The 16,874-nt window shown below is 45.7% G+C and overlaps 1 protein-coding gene across 5 annotated transcripts in view; it reads left to right on the top strand.

The window, feature by feature from the left end:
• Positions 1-16,874, top strand: part of SNX29 (sorting nexin 29) — a 1,242,095-nt gene that overhangs the window by 145,625 nt on the left and 1,079,596 nt on the right. For all 5 annotated transcript variants that reach the window (XM_063934344.1, XM_063934341.1, XM_063934342.1 and 2 more), the window contains one exon: positions 11,267-11,385. In XM_063934344.1, coding sequence (XP_063790414.1) covers positions 11,267-11,385 — 119 coding nt within the window. The remainder of the gene's footprint in view (positions 1-11,266; positions 11,386-16,874) is intronic.

The raw sequence follows: 16,874 nt of genomic DNA, 5'->3' as shown, positions 1-16,874 counted from the left end.
ATAGGGTCCCGATGCGTCCACTACCTCCAGGGGCACCTCCCCGTACGTTTATTGCCAAACTCCTTCATTATCGGGATAGAGATGTGATTCTGAGACTGGCCCGCACTAAGGGTTCTCTTAAGTGGAACGGTTCCCCAGTTTCAGTTTTTCCGGACTTTGCCGTCGACGTCCAAAAGGAGAGAGCTCAGTTTGTCCCTGTGAAACGCAGGCTGCGTGAACTGAATATCCCCTATGCCATGCTCTTTCCGTCTAAACTGCGGGTAGTTTCAGATGGAGAAACGAATTTCTTTGACCCCTCGTGAAGCATCAGTGTGGTTGGACAGACGCTTTCCGGCACGGCGGGCGTTAGCCGCTGATTGAATTTATACATTTGATTTCTATACTTGCAAGTATACGGTTTCTTTTATGTCTGTTATGTTATTGTTGTACTGGCTCGGAAGGGTTGTATAGTTATTTGCTATGTGCTCACGTAGGGGCTCTCTGTGGCTCTTATAGGCCTTCACTGGGAATGGGTAGCTCTGTGGAGACGGGAGACTGTTAGACGTTAATTATACACTGTTCTTAGGCCTTATACTCTCGGTGTTTGTTTTGCCATAAAGTCTTTAAGGGGTAAACGGTTATTTAATTGGGGTGGGTGTAGTGGGTTGGGGGGGGGGGGTTTGATTTGAGTTTAGCTGGGAGATTCTCCTGTCTCAAAGTCATTATATTCATGGCCCCCCTATTGGTTATAGGAATTTGTCCTTATTTGGTACTGGCGAGGTATGTTAAGGTGTTCTCTGCCTTAGCTGTTACGGTTAGAATTTAGGGTATTTTGTTGTTAGGGAACCGGGTATGCTGCTAGTTTTAGGTGGTATACGGGGTGGGGGTGGGGGTTGTTTTAGACTGTTACTATTGCTGTGTTTTTACTTTTCGCTGTGCAATGTGCTTATTTCCGCTATGTCTATGTCGCAACTAACTGCAGGCGTATCTCCTTTGGTATTCACTGGAGGTGGCTGGCCGCGGGTACTCTGCAATATTACAATAATGCTTTGCCATGGCTTTGGTTAAGTTTCTGTCATGGAATGTGCGAGGGATCAATGACAAAATTAAGCGCTCCCTGGTGCTTCGACAGATCAAGCTTTATGCCTCGGATATAATTTGCCTGATGGAAACCCACTTACTGGGTACTAAGATTATGTCCCTCAAAAAACCATGGGTGGGCTGGGCTTACCATTCCATGCATACTGCAGCGTCCCGGGGAGTGTCGATCCTCATTAGGAAGTCTGTTCCTTTTGCGCTTGATTCTGTGCAAACGGATAAATGGGGTAGATATGTATTTCTCAAGTGCAAAATTAACTCCGTCCACCTACTATTGCTGGCTATGTATGTTCCTCCTCCATACTCGCATGAAGTCCTTAAAAAGGCATCTGCCTTTATGGCTGTATCCCCTGGGGTAGCTGTTATCTGTATGGGGGACTTCAACAACGTTTTGAACCACGAGTTGGATAGGTTGTCCACGGCATCCTCCAACCCACAGCCCAAGCGTTCCCCATTTGCAGACACTGTCTCGGAGCTGGGTCTGGTTGACCCGTGGAGATTGAAGTATCCAGATTTGAGGCAGTACTCCTGTTTTTCAAGCTCTCACTCTTCCTTCTCTAGGATAGATTTGGCTCTTTTGTCCCGGGAGCTTTTGCCCAAGGTTCAAAATGTCAGATATGAGACTAGAGGTATTTCGGATCACTCCCCTATATCGCTACATATTGATTTGAACTGTCAGCGAGGCCAAGCAGTGTGGAAATTTAATCCCTTTTGGCTGACGCATATGGGTGAGGGATCCGACTTGGAGGCAAGCTGGTTAGAATTCTTTGTTATGCATAACGAAACCTCGGATGTGTCTCTGCTGTGGGACACTTTCAAGGCTTTTCTGAGAGGAACACTGATTAAGCGGGTAGGGAGTCTTAAATCCTCCTTTAGAAAACGTGAATCTGAATTGGAGGCCCGGGTGGCTGCTTCAGAGACGACGTATGTTCGCGATGGCCTGGACGCTTCTAGGTTGGTGTGGCTCCATGCGCAGGGTGAATGGAGGGAATACCTGTGGGGGAAAACCCAGCACAGACTTCTCTTCTCCTCGCATGTCCAATATGCTACTGAGGATAGACCAGGTTCTTATTTGGCCAATCTTGCAAGGGGTGACCGCTCCTCTCATACTGTGGTGGAGATTTTGGACTCGGCTGGGTCTGTATTGGACCGTACCCCTCAGATCGTGGCGGAATTTGTCTCATTCTATCAGGCACTCTATAGTTCCAAATTGACCTGTTCCTCACTAGAACTGTGTGACTACTTAGATGGAGTCGATTTGCCCCGTATCTCCAGTGATTCCAGGGCTCTCCTTGATGCTCCTTTGTCGTTGGAGGAGATTGAGACTGCGATCTCTGCCTCCCCCGATGGTAAGGCCCCTGGCCTTGATGGCATCCCACCGGAACTGTATAAGAAGCATACAAAATTTTTTGCCCCTCAATTGCTTAAGTTATTCAATGAAATTTTTGCCCAGGGCGCGCTTCCCCCGTCTATGTCTGAGGCTTTGATTATAGTGATTCCCAAGCCAGAAAAGGACCCCAGGAGGGTTGAATCCTACCGTCCTATTTCCCTGTTGCCCACGGATATTAACATTTTAGCGAAGGTCCTGTCTTCCAGACTTAACCGGGTTATCTCCCAAATTATTCACCCTGACCAAATGGGCTTCATGCCTGGCAAATCCACCGCTGTGAATTTGAGGCGCCTGTTTACTCATTTCCAGGTTTCTCGGGGGGAGGACTGCTCTGCCGTTATAGCCTCCTTAGATGCCGCAAAGGCCTTTGATTCGGTGGAGTGGGCCTTCCTCTGGGAGGCTATGAATAGGTTTGGCGTGGGCCCCAACTTTATCAGTTATGTTAAATTATTGTATTTTCTGCCCATGGCCAGAGTCTCAGTGAATGGGTTTGTTTCGGACTCCTTCTCCCTATCCAGGGGAACGAGGCAGGGCTGCCCTCTGTCCCCGACTTTGTTTGCCATTGCTTTTGAGCCACTGGCATGTTTGATTAGAGCAACTCAAGATATTGTGGGTATTAGGGTGGGCGCAAGAGAGGACAGGATAGCGCTATACGCTGATGACCTATTGCTTTTCGTGGATGATTACGTTTCCTCCCTACCTAAACTCCTTGACTTAATAACCAACTACGGTCGCTTCTCCGGGCTCAAAATTAACTGGGATAAATCCACCATTACTCCCCTTAGAGGCCCGGTCTCGGTGGTCCCAGTGATTCATACCCCCCTTAAATGGGTAGATTCTTTTAAGTACCTGGGTATATGGGTATCAAATGACCCTTGTTCCTATGTTTCCCTTAATGTCTTGCCGCAGATGGTGTATCTTCGATCGAAGGTCAAGATTTGGGGGACTCTGCCCCTGACTGTTACTGGTAGGGTCAATTTGGTCAAAATGATATACTTACCTAAACTCCTGTATGTCCTCCAGCAATCCCCTATATATATTAACTTGAAGACATTTAGACAGATTGACGGTTTGCTCTCTTTTTTAATATGGGCCAGCAGGAGAGCGCGGTTGAGACTTGACGTTCTGTCCAGGCCGAAAGTGCTGGGAGGCTTAGCTCTCCCTATATTTCGATTTTACTATTATGCCGCTCAGTTGGCACATATATGGGAGTGGGTAAATGCCCCAGATGGTCTCACTATATGCTCCCAAATGCTTTTACAGGTCTACCCTGACGGCACTCCATTACAGTTGCTTCTTTGTGGGAACCCTAACTTGTCCAAGATCCCTATAATAAAACAGGCTGTCCTTGTATGGAAACAGGTACATGTTATCCTATTAGGCCAAGGTATTGACCCGGATACTCCTCTGGACAATGCCTTTGGCTTCCCAGAATTGGCTTTGCTGCCGGTTGGGGCGGTGTGGGGGAGGTGGGGGGTGACATCCCTGGGCCACCTGTATAACGATGGTATATTGAAATCCTTCTTGCTGCTTCAACAGGACTATAGTATACCTTCTTCTCATTTTTACCGATACCTGCAGCTGAGACATGCACTTAACGCACAATTTCCCAAAACTCCTCCAATGATTGCTGACTCCCCGGTCAAGTCTCTCCTGCGGTCCCTGGGAGGTGGACATCTGGTGTCCAACATTTATACAGGCATGCTTCGATCTCACTATACTGACCCGTTGTCCCTTCTCAGGAACAAGTGGGAGTCTGACTTGGGTGCCATTTCTGATGAGATCTGGGAGGGTGCTTTATGTTCTCCCCGATTATCCACTACCACCACTAGATATCAACAAATCCAACTATTTATCATACACAGAGTTTACATGACACCGGTGCACTTGCGACATGTGGGGGGTACCCACTCCTCCAGATGTCCTAAGTGTGATAGCCTGGATGCAGACTTTTGGCACATTATCTGGCTATGCCCCAAGATAGCCGTATTCTGGTCAGGTGTTATTAACGCCCTGGTGTCAACGGGTATTCCCTCGTCGATATGCTCCCCGACGACATGTGTGTTATCTGCTGTGGAGGAGGATGCCCTGGACCCCCCTGCCAAAAGATATGTAATCAATCTGTGCGGCCTGGCCAAGGTGTGTATTGCCAGGCTTTGGCTGGCCAAAGATGCGCCCACAATGCGATCCTGGGTCTCACTTGTAAATGATACGGCCTCTCATGAGAAATATGTATACTTAGCTAGAAAGGCGGGGAAAAAATATCAGGACCTGTGGGGTAGATGGCTTGAGTCTCCGCGCTCTGGAATCCACAATGTCTGAGCACCCGCTACTAAGGGCTCCGTGTATGGCTGAGTGGAAAACGAGACATGCAACGGGGGGTTAGACCGGGTGTGTGATTCTAGATTTACATCGGGTGAGCTGCCTCTCTTTGTCTAGGTAGTCCCCTAGCGTCCGCGGTCGGCCATTCCTTTGCCAGTGCTGCTGCTGTGTCATCTGATTAATAACTATGTTGTGTTGCCATAGACGACTATGTACAATATACAGTGCTCTGTAAGATCCATGCTAACATGCGATATTAATTCCAATTTATAATCTATGTCTTGGAATTTAAGCCTGCACTTGTTTTACTGTGTTAGCTGAACCCTAATTGAACTGGGAATCTGCGTATTCCCTGAGTCGGGGTTGTGTTGTGGTTTGTTTTGTTTGTGTGTGCCTTTTTTTTTTTTTTGTACTTATGTCTTAGTGAAAAGTTGAAAAATCAATAAAAAAAGTATTGAATTTAAAAAAAAGGTGGCTTTACCGTCTCCTGACACAGCAGCCCTTTAGGATCCTGCGGATCGTAGACAGGAGAATACGTTAAAATCCATTTACGTCGCCACAGGTACGCTGCTCAGACCAACCATTGCATCGGCGTGGGTGAGTACTGCTATTGAAAAATGGGCAGATAACTTGTCATCTGATATAGATACCCTAGATAGAGATAGCATCCTGTTAACTCTGGGTTATATCAGGGACGCTGCGGCCTAACTAAAGGAGGCGGCGAGACATATTGGCATTTTGGGATCAAGAGCCAATGCCATGGCAATTTCAGCTAGACAAGCATTGTGGATTCATTAATGGAATGCTGATGCTGACTCTAAGAAAGCTATGGAGTCTCTCCCATATAAAGGTAGTGTCTTGTTTGGTGAGGGTGTCACTGATTTGGTATCTACGGCTACCGCGGATAAGTCGTCATTTTTGCCTTATGTTACTCCACAACAAAAGAAGGCTCACCACTTTCAGATGCAGTCCTTTCGGCCAAATAAATACAAAAAAGGCAGAGGTTATTCCTTCCCTGCCAATAGAGGAAGAGGAAAAGGTAAAATATCTCCGGCCGTGGCAGGTTCCCAGGAGCAGAAGTCCTCCCCGGCTTCTGCCAAATCCACCGCATGACGCTGGGGCTCCTCTGCGGGAGTCCGCTACGGTTTGGGCACGTCTCAAGCTCTTCAGTCAATTCTGGGCTCGTTCGGCCCTGGACCCATGGGTTTTAGAAATAGTGTCCCAGGGGTACAAACTGGAGTTTCAAGACTTTCCCCCTCACCGATTTTTCAAAGCGGCCTTACCAGCTTCTCTTCCGGACAGGAAGGTTGTATGCGATGCAATACAAAAGTTGTGTCTAAATCAAGTCATTATCAGGGTTCCTCCGTCACAACAGGGAGAAGGCTTTTATTCAAGCCTTTTTGTGGTCCCGAAACCGGACGGCTCGGTCAGACCAATTCTGAACCTAAAGTCCCTCAATCTTAACCTAAGAAAATTCAAATTCAAGATGGAATCTCTCCGAGCAGTGATCTCCAGTCTGGTGGAAGGGGATTTATTGGTGTCGGTCGACATAAAGGATGCCTACTTACACGTCCCCATATATCCTCCGCATCAGGCTTACCTGAGGTTTGCTATTCAGGATTGTCATTACCAATTTCAGACGTTGCCGTTTGGTCTGTCCACGGCTCCGAGGATTTTCACCAAGGTAATGGCGGAAATGATGGTTCTCCTTCGCAAACAAGGAGTCACAATTATCCCTTACTTGGATGATCTCATGATAAAGGCGAGATCCAAAGACAAGCTGGAGCAGGACATTGCGCTCTCCCTGACAGTTCTGCAGCAATATGGTTGGCTCCTAAACTTGCCGAAGTCACAGTTGAATCCAACGAAACGGCTATAGTTTTTGGGAATGATTCTGGACACTGAATTACAGAGAGTTTTTCTTCCAGAAGAGAAGGCTCTGGAAATTCAGAGTTTGGTCAAACAAATTCTGAAACCAGCGAGAGTATCAATTCATCAATGCACTCGATTGCTGGGGAAGATGGTGGTACCATACGAGGCCATTCAATTTGGCAGATTCCATGCCAGAGTGTTTCAGTCTGACCTATTGGACAAGTGGTCCGGATCCCATCTACACATGCACCGGAAAATAATCCTGTCCTCCAAGACCAGAATCTCACTCCTGTGTTGGATGCACAGCTCTCACCTCCTAGAGGGACGCAGGTTCGGGATCCAGGACTGGATCCTAGTAATCACGGATGCGAGTCTCCGAGGCTGGGGAGCAGTCACACAGGGGGAAACCTTCCAGGGAAAAGGGTCAAGCCAGGAAGTTTGTTTACACATAAACGTTCTAGAGTTAAGGGCCATTTACAACGGCCTTCTTCAAGCGGAACGTCTTCTTCGCAACCTGCCCGTCCTAATACAGTCGGACAACATAACAGCAGTAGCGCACATAAACCACCAGGGCGGAACAAAGAGCAGGGCGGCAATGGCAGAGGCCACAAAAGTTCTCCGCTGGGCGGAAAGAAATACAAGCGCTCTGTCAGCGATCTTCATTCCAGGAGTGGATAACTGGGAAGCAGACTTCCTCAGCAGACACGATCTCCATCCTGGAGAGTGGGGTCTTCATCAAGAGGTCTTCACAGAAGTGACAAGTCTTTGGGGAATTCCTCAAATAGACATGATGGCGTCTCGCCTCAACAAGAAACTTCAGAGATATTGTTCCAGGTCGAGGGACTCTCAAGCAATAGCAGTGGACGCGCTGGTGACACCATGGGTGTTTCAGTCGGTGTACATGTTCCCTCTGCTTCCACTCATTCCAAAGGTGCTAAAGATCATAAGAAGAACAAAGGTTCAGGCGATCCTCATTGTTCCGGACTGGCCAAGGAGGGCTTGGTATCCAGATCTTCAGGAATTACTCATAAGAGATCCCTGGCCTCTTCCTCTACGAGAGGATCTATTACAGCAGGGGCCGTGCGTATATCACGACTTACCACGGCTACGTTTGACGGCTTGGCGGTTGAATGCCGGATCCTAGCCCGAAAGGGTATTCCCAGTGAAGTCATTCCCACAATTCTTCAGGCTGGAAAAGGAGTAACGTCTAAACATTATCACCGTATTTGGAGAAAATATGTGTCTTGGTGTGACTCCAAGAAGGCTCCTACGGAAGAATTTCAGCTAGGGCGTTTTCTCCATTTCCTGCAAGCAGGTGTGGATGCGGGCCTAAAGTTAGGCTCGATTAAAGTACAAATTTCGGCCTTATTGGTTTTCTTTCAAAAACAACTGGCCTCCCTTCCAGAAGTTCAGAATTTCGTGAAAGGAGTTTTGCACATCCAACCTCCATTTGTGCCCCCAGTGGCACCATGGGATCTTAACGTGGTGTTGCATTTCCTTCAGTCACATTGGTTTGAACCTTTACAGAAGGTAGAGTTGAAATTTCTCACTTGGAAAGTGGTCATGCTATTGGCCTTAGCATCTGCAAGGCGGGTGTCTGAGTTAGCGGCTTTGTCTCATAAGAGTCCTTATTTAATCTTCCATGAAGATAGAGCGGAGTTGAGGACTTGTCAACAATTTCTGCCGAAGGTGGTTTCATCGTTCCACATGAACCAGCCTATTGTGGTTCCGGTGACTACTGACGCCTTCGCAGAGTCAAAATCTCTCGATGTTGTCAGGGCCTTAAAGATTTATGTCACCAGAACGGCTCAACTTAGAAAAACGGAAGCTCTGTTTGTCCTGTATGCTGCCAACAAGATTGGTATGCCTGCTTCCAAGCAGACTATTGCGCGCTGGATCTGTAATACGATTCAGCATGCTCATTCTACGGCTGGATTGTCGTTACCGAAATCAGTGAAGGCCCACTCTACCAGAAAGGTGGGCTCATCCTGGGCGGCTGCCCGGGGGGTCTCGGCATTACAACTCTGCCGAGCAGCTACTTGGTCGGGTTCAAACACTTTTACAAGTTTGAAAACCTGGCTGATGAGGACCTCATGTTTGGTCAATCGGTGCTGCAGAGTCATCCGCACTCTCCCGCCCGTTCTAGAGCTTTGGTATAAACCCCATGGTTCTTAAAGTGTCCCCAGCATCCTCTAGGACGTATGAGAAAATAGGATTTTAATACCTACCGGTAAATCCTTTACTCTTAGTCCGTAGAGCAGGCATTCCCAACCGCGGTCCTCAAGGCACACCAACAGTGCAGGTTTTAGTGATATCCAGGCTTCAGCACAGATGGTTTAATCAAAATAACTGAGGTACTAATTAAGTCACCTGTGTTCAAGCCTTGATATCACTAAAACCAGGACTGTTAGTGTGCCTTGAGGACCGTGGTTGGGAAACACTGCCGTAGAGGATGCTGGGCGCCCGTCCCAGTGCGGACTCTATCTGCAGTTATTAGTTATGTTTACACACTAGTTGTGTTATGTTGTAGTCAGCCTGTTGCTGACATTGTTCATGCCGTTGACTGGAGTTTCTGTTAAATGCCATGTTGTACGGCGTGTTTGTGGTGTGAGCTGGTATGTATCTCACCTTAGTTTAACAATAAATCCTTTTCCTCGAAATGTCCGTCTCCCTGGGCACAGTTCCTATAACTGGAGTCTGGAGGGGCAAAGAGGGAGGAGCCAGTTCACACCCCTTCAAAGTCTTAAAGTGCCCATGTCTCCTTTGTATCCCGTCTATACCCCATGGTTCTTGAAGTGTCCCCAGCTTCCTCTACGGACTAAGAGAAAAGGATTTACCGGTAAAATCCTATTTTCCCCAATACCAGCTGTGTTTGCTTGTGACATGGAACACATTTTGAGCATTCCAGAGCTGCATAGAAACACATTTCTTGACACCTTTTGTAAATGTAAGAACAGAGTTAAAGGCCCTCATTCCGAGTCGTTCGCTCGGTAATTTTCTTCGCATCGCAGTGAAATTCCGCTTAGTACGCATGCGCAATATTCGCACTGCGACTGCGCCAAGTAATTTTACAATGAAGATAGTATTTTTACTCACGGCTTTTTCTTCGCTCTGGCGAACGTAGTGTGATTGACAGGAAATGGGTGTTACTGGGCGGAAACACGGCGTTTTCGGGGCGTGTGGATAAAAACGCTACCGTTTCCGGAAAAAACGCAGGAGTGGCCGGAGAAACGGGGGAGTGTCTGGGCGAACGCTGGGTGTGTTTATGACGTCAAACCAGGAACGACAAGCACTGAACTGAACGCAGATGCCGAGTAAGTCTGAAGCTACTCTGAAACTGCTAAGTAGTTTGTAATCGCAATATTGCGAATACATCGGTCGCAATTTTAAGAAGCTAAGATACACTCCCAGTAGGCGTAGGCTTAGCGTGAGCAACTCTGCTAAATTCGCCTTGCGAGCGATCAACTCGGAATGAGGGCCAAAGTTAAGTAAATTTACATTTAACAGGGCATGCTTTCCGTGTGACACAAGCAGCTGTAAAAATGATTCATATTGGAAAAGCATGGCAATTAAAACCAAAAGTGACTATAGCCTTATTGTATACTGTTAAATGAGGGGATTATTATGTAATTATACATTAACACTGATGCATTTGAAATGTTGTGTTACATGTGTTTGGATTGGAGGTCAGATCTGTCACTTAATGAATACTACAATGTCACTGGTAATACAGGGTATGGCCATTAAAAAGGTCTACTGTACTATGAAGGGAAAATGCTCTAGCAATAAAAACTTGGAAGGGGCCAAGAAAACCGTACCAGTCAGCCCCAGCAATTCAATCAGCCCCTCCATGCATTTACTCAGGAATTCAGGGAAAAGGGGAGTGTTGCATACAGTACATAGCTAAAGATGTAGGTATTGCATTTGCCTGCCAAGCTTTCTACTGTAAGTAAATCAACAGGCAGTAAATGGCAGGAGTTGTCCAAAAATATATAGACCCTTTTAACTGATAACATAACATCAGCTTGACATTTGACACTTCTGGGCAAAGAGAAGGGGGTACAAAGAACATGTCCATAGGCTCAAGCTGGCAGGAGGGTCAGCTACACCATATGGTGGTGTGACTAAGCCCTGTTCGGCAGGTGACACCCTGGTACTCACAGTGTGGTGGGCACACCCTAAGATAATTAGCCCAATTGCCACTAGAATTCTCCTCTCAGCCCTGGTTATATTTAACAAGCCTCTGTGGGATGTCCCATCCACACTGTTTTTGTTATTGAAAAGTATATACTTTATTCGCATACAATAAAAAGACCTAAGTTTTTTGCTGTGTCCAGGTCTTGTAAGATAAGGCCTAAAAGGCCCTACACACTGGGCGATGCAATCGACCAACGATATATCACCCAACGATACTATCGGTGGTCGATTTTCGCCTTCACACTGGACGATATCGATGGTCAATTTGGACGATATGAGAGTACATTACATCTATATCGTCCAAATTGACTTGCATGTTTAAGCGATGATAGATGAACGATGAACGATAACGGGGCGCCAATTGGATGGATAGGGTATTACTAATGTCTGTTTTTTAATCATTTGCAGGACTCTTGTAGGAGGCTCAGAAAAACCCCAGGTTTGCTGCTGGACATCATTACAAGTGCTAACCAATGAAGCTGAGGTGTTGTTTCCTGTCAATGCTGCTGGTTCCTATTCCCACTTAGGTAATTAATTCAATTGTTCACTTATTATAGGAAGATATGCTTTAAATTAGTCATTGCCGTTTAGGCAGCACTACACATGTTGCTCATGGGCCAGGCTGCAGATATTGCAGAGAACAAAACTGTGGGCTAGACAGCATTCTAACCAGTTGTCATAACAATTGGTAATGGGGTTCAATGATACCCCTTTTCTACTGCTGCAATTATGCGGGTTATAACTGTGCCCACTTTTATCTCAAGGGAGCCATGCAACATTGTTGGTGCACCAGCATCGGAGTACTTAATTGCCCTGATTTCAATCCTAAATTGCATATTTTTGTTCTCAGCACCATAGGTGTGCGTTTTCAAATATTCTAAGTGCTGCACATGCGCACATAGATCGCAGGCACTGACTGAAGTTGAATTGACACTAAGGACTAAAAATTTCCTGTGCACCACACTAAATATGCCACTCAGCTGAGTGCCATTATTGCAAGGCTTATTATAGCTTCTTCTCTTTCTTATTTACTTGGTAAGTGTGTTTCTGGAAGCTGATGTAAAGCATATAATGTATGTTACAGATTGTGTGAATGATTGCACGCTTAAAAATAATTTTTATATGATGTTCAAAATGTTCAACCCTGACTTTCCAGTACAGTATAGACACACTCCCTTCTTACCAGGCTGCTGAAGCTGCCTCCCCACATCTTTGGAACCCTCTATCCTAATGGGATCTTACTTAGTACTAAGCCTGTGCCAAGCTGTTTATCTAGCAGTTGTACATATCGGTGGACAGTTCCAAAAATCCTCTAAGGCAGGACTATAAATAAATATATTTTTGTTTGGAATACAGGTTGAGTATCCCTTATCCAAAATGCTTGGGACCAGAGGTATTTTGGATATGGGATTTTTCCGTATTTTGGAATAATTGCATACCATAGTGAGATATCATGGTGATGGGACCTAAATCTAAGCACGGAATGCATTTATGTTACATATACACCTTATACACACAGTCTGAAGGTCATTGTAGACCATATTTTTTATAACTTTGTGCATTAAACAAAGTGTGTGTACATTCACACAATTCATTTATGTTTCATATACACCTTATACACACAGCCTGAAGGTCATTTAATACAATATTTTTAATAACTTTGTGTATTAAGCAAAGCTTGTGTACATTGAGCCATCAGAAAACAAAGGTTTCACTATCTCACTCTCACTCAAAAAAGTCCGTATTTCGGAATATTCCGTATTTCGGAATATTTAGATATGAGATACTCAACCTGTATTATCTTCTGCTTGATTATTTAGGCAAGTATTATTTTTGTTATGCATAGGTTTACAGCAAAGAAATATTACATTTTAAATGTGATTTAGGGCCTGATTAGGAGAATGGGTGCAGGACGGGTCCTGCTTGGTCTCATGCAATGCCCCCTGAGCGGCAGCCTGATTGACAGACTTGGCTGTTTGGGGGTGGGTGGAGTGGGCAGCTTTGTTCGTGGAGTGGCGATACAAGGGTCTGCATCTTTGGATGCAGATTTCCTGGCCCCAGCAATGTGAACAACCCAGCCATCCTGCATAACCTGGAGGTTACTCAGATGGGCGATGGTCATGCAAGTGATCCGATGCTGCCTATCTCTGACACAGTAGTGGATCACACAGCATGCAGGAGGTGTCTATTTACTTAAGGCGCCACCTGCTGCTTTTGTATATTTTCGTAAAGCAACTGCGTCCATCTCTGAATCAGACCCTTAGTTACATTTATATTATTACTACAGGTTGAGTATCCCTTATCCAAAATGCTTGGGACCAGAGGTATTTTGGATATGGGATTTTTCCGTATTTTGGAATAATTGCATACCATAATGATATATCATGGTGATGGGACCTAAATCTAAGCACAGAATGCATTTATGTTTCATATACACCTTATACACACAGCCTGAAGGTCATTTTAGCCAATATTTTTTATAACTTTGTGCATTAAACAAAGTGTGTCTACATTCACACAATTCATTTAGGTTTCATATACACCTTATACTAACAGCCTGAAGGTCATTTAATACAATATTTTTAATAACTTTGTGTATTAAACAAAGTTTGTGTACATTGAGCCATCAAAAAACAAAGGTTTCACTATCTCACTCTCACTCCAAAAAGTCCGTATTTCGGAATATTCCGTATTTCGGAATATTTGGATATGGGATACTCAACCTGTAGTTACCAGCCCGTCAAAGTGACAGAAAAACATACCAGTAATGTCAGCGCCGGCAGCTGTGCACATCCGAACGGAGCAACACTTAAATTGCTCAGTCAGGCACCATCAAGTGGCCGCTGGCGCGCAAAACACTTGAATTCCCCCCATAGAGGTGAGTAGCAGCGTTAGCCTTTTATTATATAGGATATGTGACTGTCAGTGAAATCATTATAAACGACCTGTGACTGCCCAGTTATTGGGTGAACTACAAAAGTGATTGATTTAATTCATTTATAGCTAAAGAGCCACAGACCTTCTAAGCCAGCTATAAATAGTGCTGTTCTATATACTGTAGGCATACATTGTGTGCAATGCACGTATCAGATAGCTTATGTTCATTTTTAATTTATTACCTGCGTGTTGGTCTTAATTCAGATTGATTGGATAACCTTTACTGTATAATTAATTCTTATTAAAAAGGGGAACCACACTTCCTGATCATGATATATTATATCCATAGTACAGTACTTCTCAGCACATATGATATATAAATGATGTAAGCATTAAGAAAACTCAAGGTTCTAATACTAGTTTAGGAGGCTAAAAATGTACAATGAGCACACTGTGCTACCAAGTGTAACCTTCAACTACTTCATCATTTCTGTACAGAGTGGTTGTTTCAAGGTTATCTCAGAAAGAAAAGTGATTATGTATATATGTGTGATTAGTGCCAACAAAAATGATAGCTAAGTAGACTTTAAAGGGCTAGTTATCTTATCCCCTGGCAGCAGTGCTGCCTTTTCTATCTTTTTATTATCAGACTGTGTTTTTGTTTTACTGGGAGCTGTCTGAAAGGAATATGAAAATTATATTTCAGTCCCTCTATATATGTTTAGGTGAATGGTATCATGCTGGACATTCGGAATACAGCAAGTGGCACCAAGGGTGCCCAATTTCCCTTCTATTTTTTTTTCCAATGGTTATTGAGCCTCTGGCAGTGTACTGTAGATCAGGCTGTCTGCTATTGTCAATGGAGTTGCAGTAGGTATAGACAAATATAAAATGTAACGGTTTCCAAGGATGTTTTGTTGTCTCTGAATCCCCCCTCACTGCAGAACTTATACTGTACAAAAACATTATGACATACGCACGGTTTGAGCTCAAGGCATAAGATGAGACACCCCCCCCAACTCTGTAGTCTCTTTAGAGCCAGCAATATATTTTCTCTAACGTCCTAGTGGATGCTGGGGACTCCGTAAGGACCATGGGGAATAGACGGGCTCCGCAGGAGACTGGGCACTCTAAGAAAGATTTAGTACTACTGGTGTGCACTGGCTCCTCCCTCTATGCCCCTCCTCCAGACCTCAGTTAGAATCTGTGCCCGGACAGAGCTGGGTGCATTTTAGTGAGCTCTCCTGAGCTTGCTAATAAGAAAGTATTTTAGTTAGGTTTTTTATGTTCAGAGAGCTTCTGCTGGCAACAGACTCTCTGCTACGTGGACACAGCACTGCAGCTGTGCGCCATTGCGCCCACACTAACCCACACACTCCGGTCACTGTAGGGTGCAGGGCGCAGGGGGGGGCGCCCTGGGCAGCAATTGATTACCTCCTGGCAAAAAAGCAGCATATATACAGCTGGGCACTGTATTATGCATGAGCCCCCGCCATTATTTTTACACAAAATCGCGGGACAGAAGCCCGCCGCTGAGGGGGCGGGGCCTTCTTCCTCAGCACTCACCAGCGCCATTTTCTCTCCACAGCTCCGCTGAGAGGAAGCTCCCCAGGCTCTCCCCTGCAGACTCACGGTAGAAAGAGGGTAAAAAGAGAGGGGGGGGCATATAAATTTAGCGCATTAATCATATATACAGCAGCTACTGGGTAAAAACACTAAGTTACTGTGTGATTCCTGGGTCATATAGCGCTGGAGTGTGTGCTGGCATACTCTCTCTCTGTCTCTCTAAAAGGCCTTGTGGGGGTCCTTTCCTCATATAGAGCATCCCCTGTGTGTGTGGTGTGTCGGTACGCGTGTGTTGACATGTTTGACGAGGAGGGCTATGTGGAGGCAGAGCAGGTGCAGATGAATGGTGTGTCTCCGCCGACGGTGCCGACACCTGATTGGATGGATATGTGGAAGGTGTTAAATGATAATGTAAACTCCTTGCATAAAAGGTTGGATAAAGCTGATGCCTTGGGACAGTCGGGGTCTCAGCCCATGCCTAATCCTACAGCGCAGAGGCCGTCAGGGTCTCAGAAGCGCCCACTATCCAAAATTGTTGACACAGATATCGACACGGATTCTGACTCCAGTGTCGATGACGATGATGCAAAATTGCAGCCTAAAATGGCTAAAGCCATCCGCTACATGATTATAGCAATGAAGGATGTATTGCACATATCAGAGGTAAACCCTGTCCCTGACAAGAGGGTTTATATGTATGGGTAGAAAAAGCAAGAGGTGACTTTTCCCCCTTCACATGAGTTAAATGAGTTATGTGAAAAAGCGTGGGATTCCCCCGATAGGAAAGTGCTGATTTCCAAAAGGTTACTTATGGCGTACCCTTTCCCGTCAACGGACAGGATGCGCTGGGAATCCTCCCCTAGGGTAGATAAAGCTCTGACACGCTTATCTAAGAAGGTGGCCCTGCCGTCACAGGATACGGCCTCCCTAAAGGATCCTGCCGATAGGAAGCAGGAAAGTATCCTGAAGTCTGTTTATACACATTCCGGTACTCTACTGAGGCCGGCGATTGCGTCGGCCTGGATGTGTAGTGCTGTAGCAGCATGGACAGATAATCTGTCTGAGGAACTGGATACCTTAGACAAGGATACCATTTTACTGACCCTGGGGCACATAAAAGACACTGTCCTATATATGAGGGATGCCCAGAGGGACATTTGCCTACTGGGCTCTAGAATAAATGCAATGTCAATTTCTGCCAGAAGGGTCCTGTGGACTCGGCAATGGACAGGTGATGCCGACTCCAAAAAGCACATGGAGGTTTTACCTTACAAGGGTGAGCAATTGTTTGGGGACGGTCTCTCGGACCTAGTTTCCACAGCTACGGCTGGGAAGTCAAATTTTTTGCCATATATTCCCTCACAGCCTAAGAAAGCACCGTATTACCAAATGCAGTCCTTTCGATCACAAATAAGCAAGAAAGTCAGAGGTGCATCCTTTCTTGCCAGAGGCAGGGGTAGAGGAAAGAAGCTGCACCATACAGCTAGTTCCCAGGAACAGAAGTCCTCCCCGGCTTCCACTAAATCCACCGCATGACGCTGGGGCTCCACAGGTGGAGCCAGGAGCGGTGGGG

Source organism: Pseudophryne corroboree, chromosome 7 (genome assembly GCF_028390025.1).
Source record: "Pseudophryne corroboree isolate aPseCor3 chromosome 7, aPseCor3.hap2, whole genome shotgun sequence".
NCBI lineage: Eukaryota > Metazoa > Chordata > Amphibia > Anura > Myobatrachidae > Pseudophryne > Pseudophryne corroboree.
Note: the sequence above shows the minus strand (reverse complement) of the source record. Positions and strands in the feature narration are given on the sequence as shown.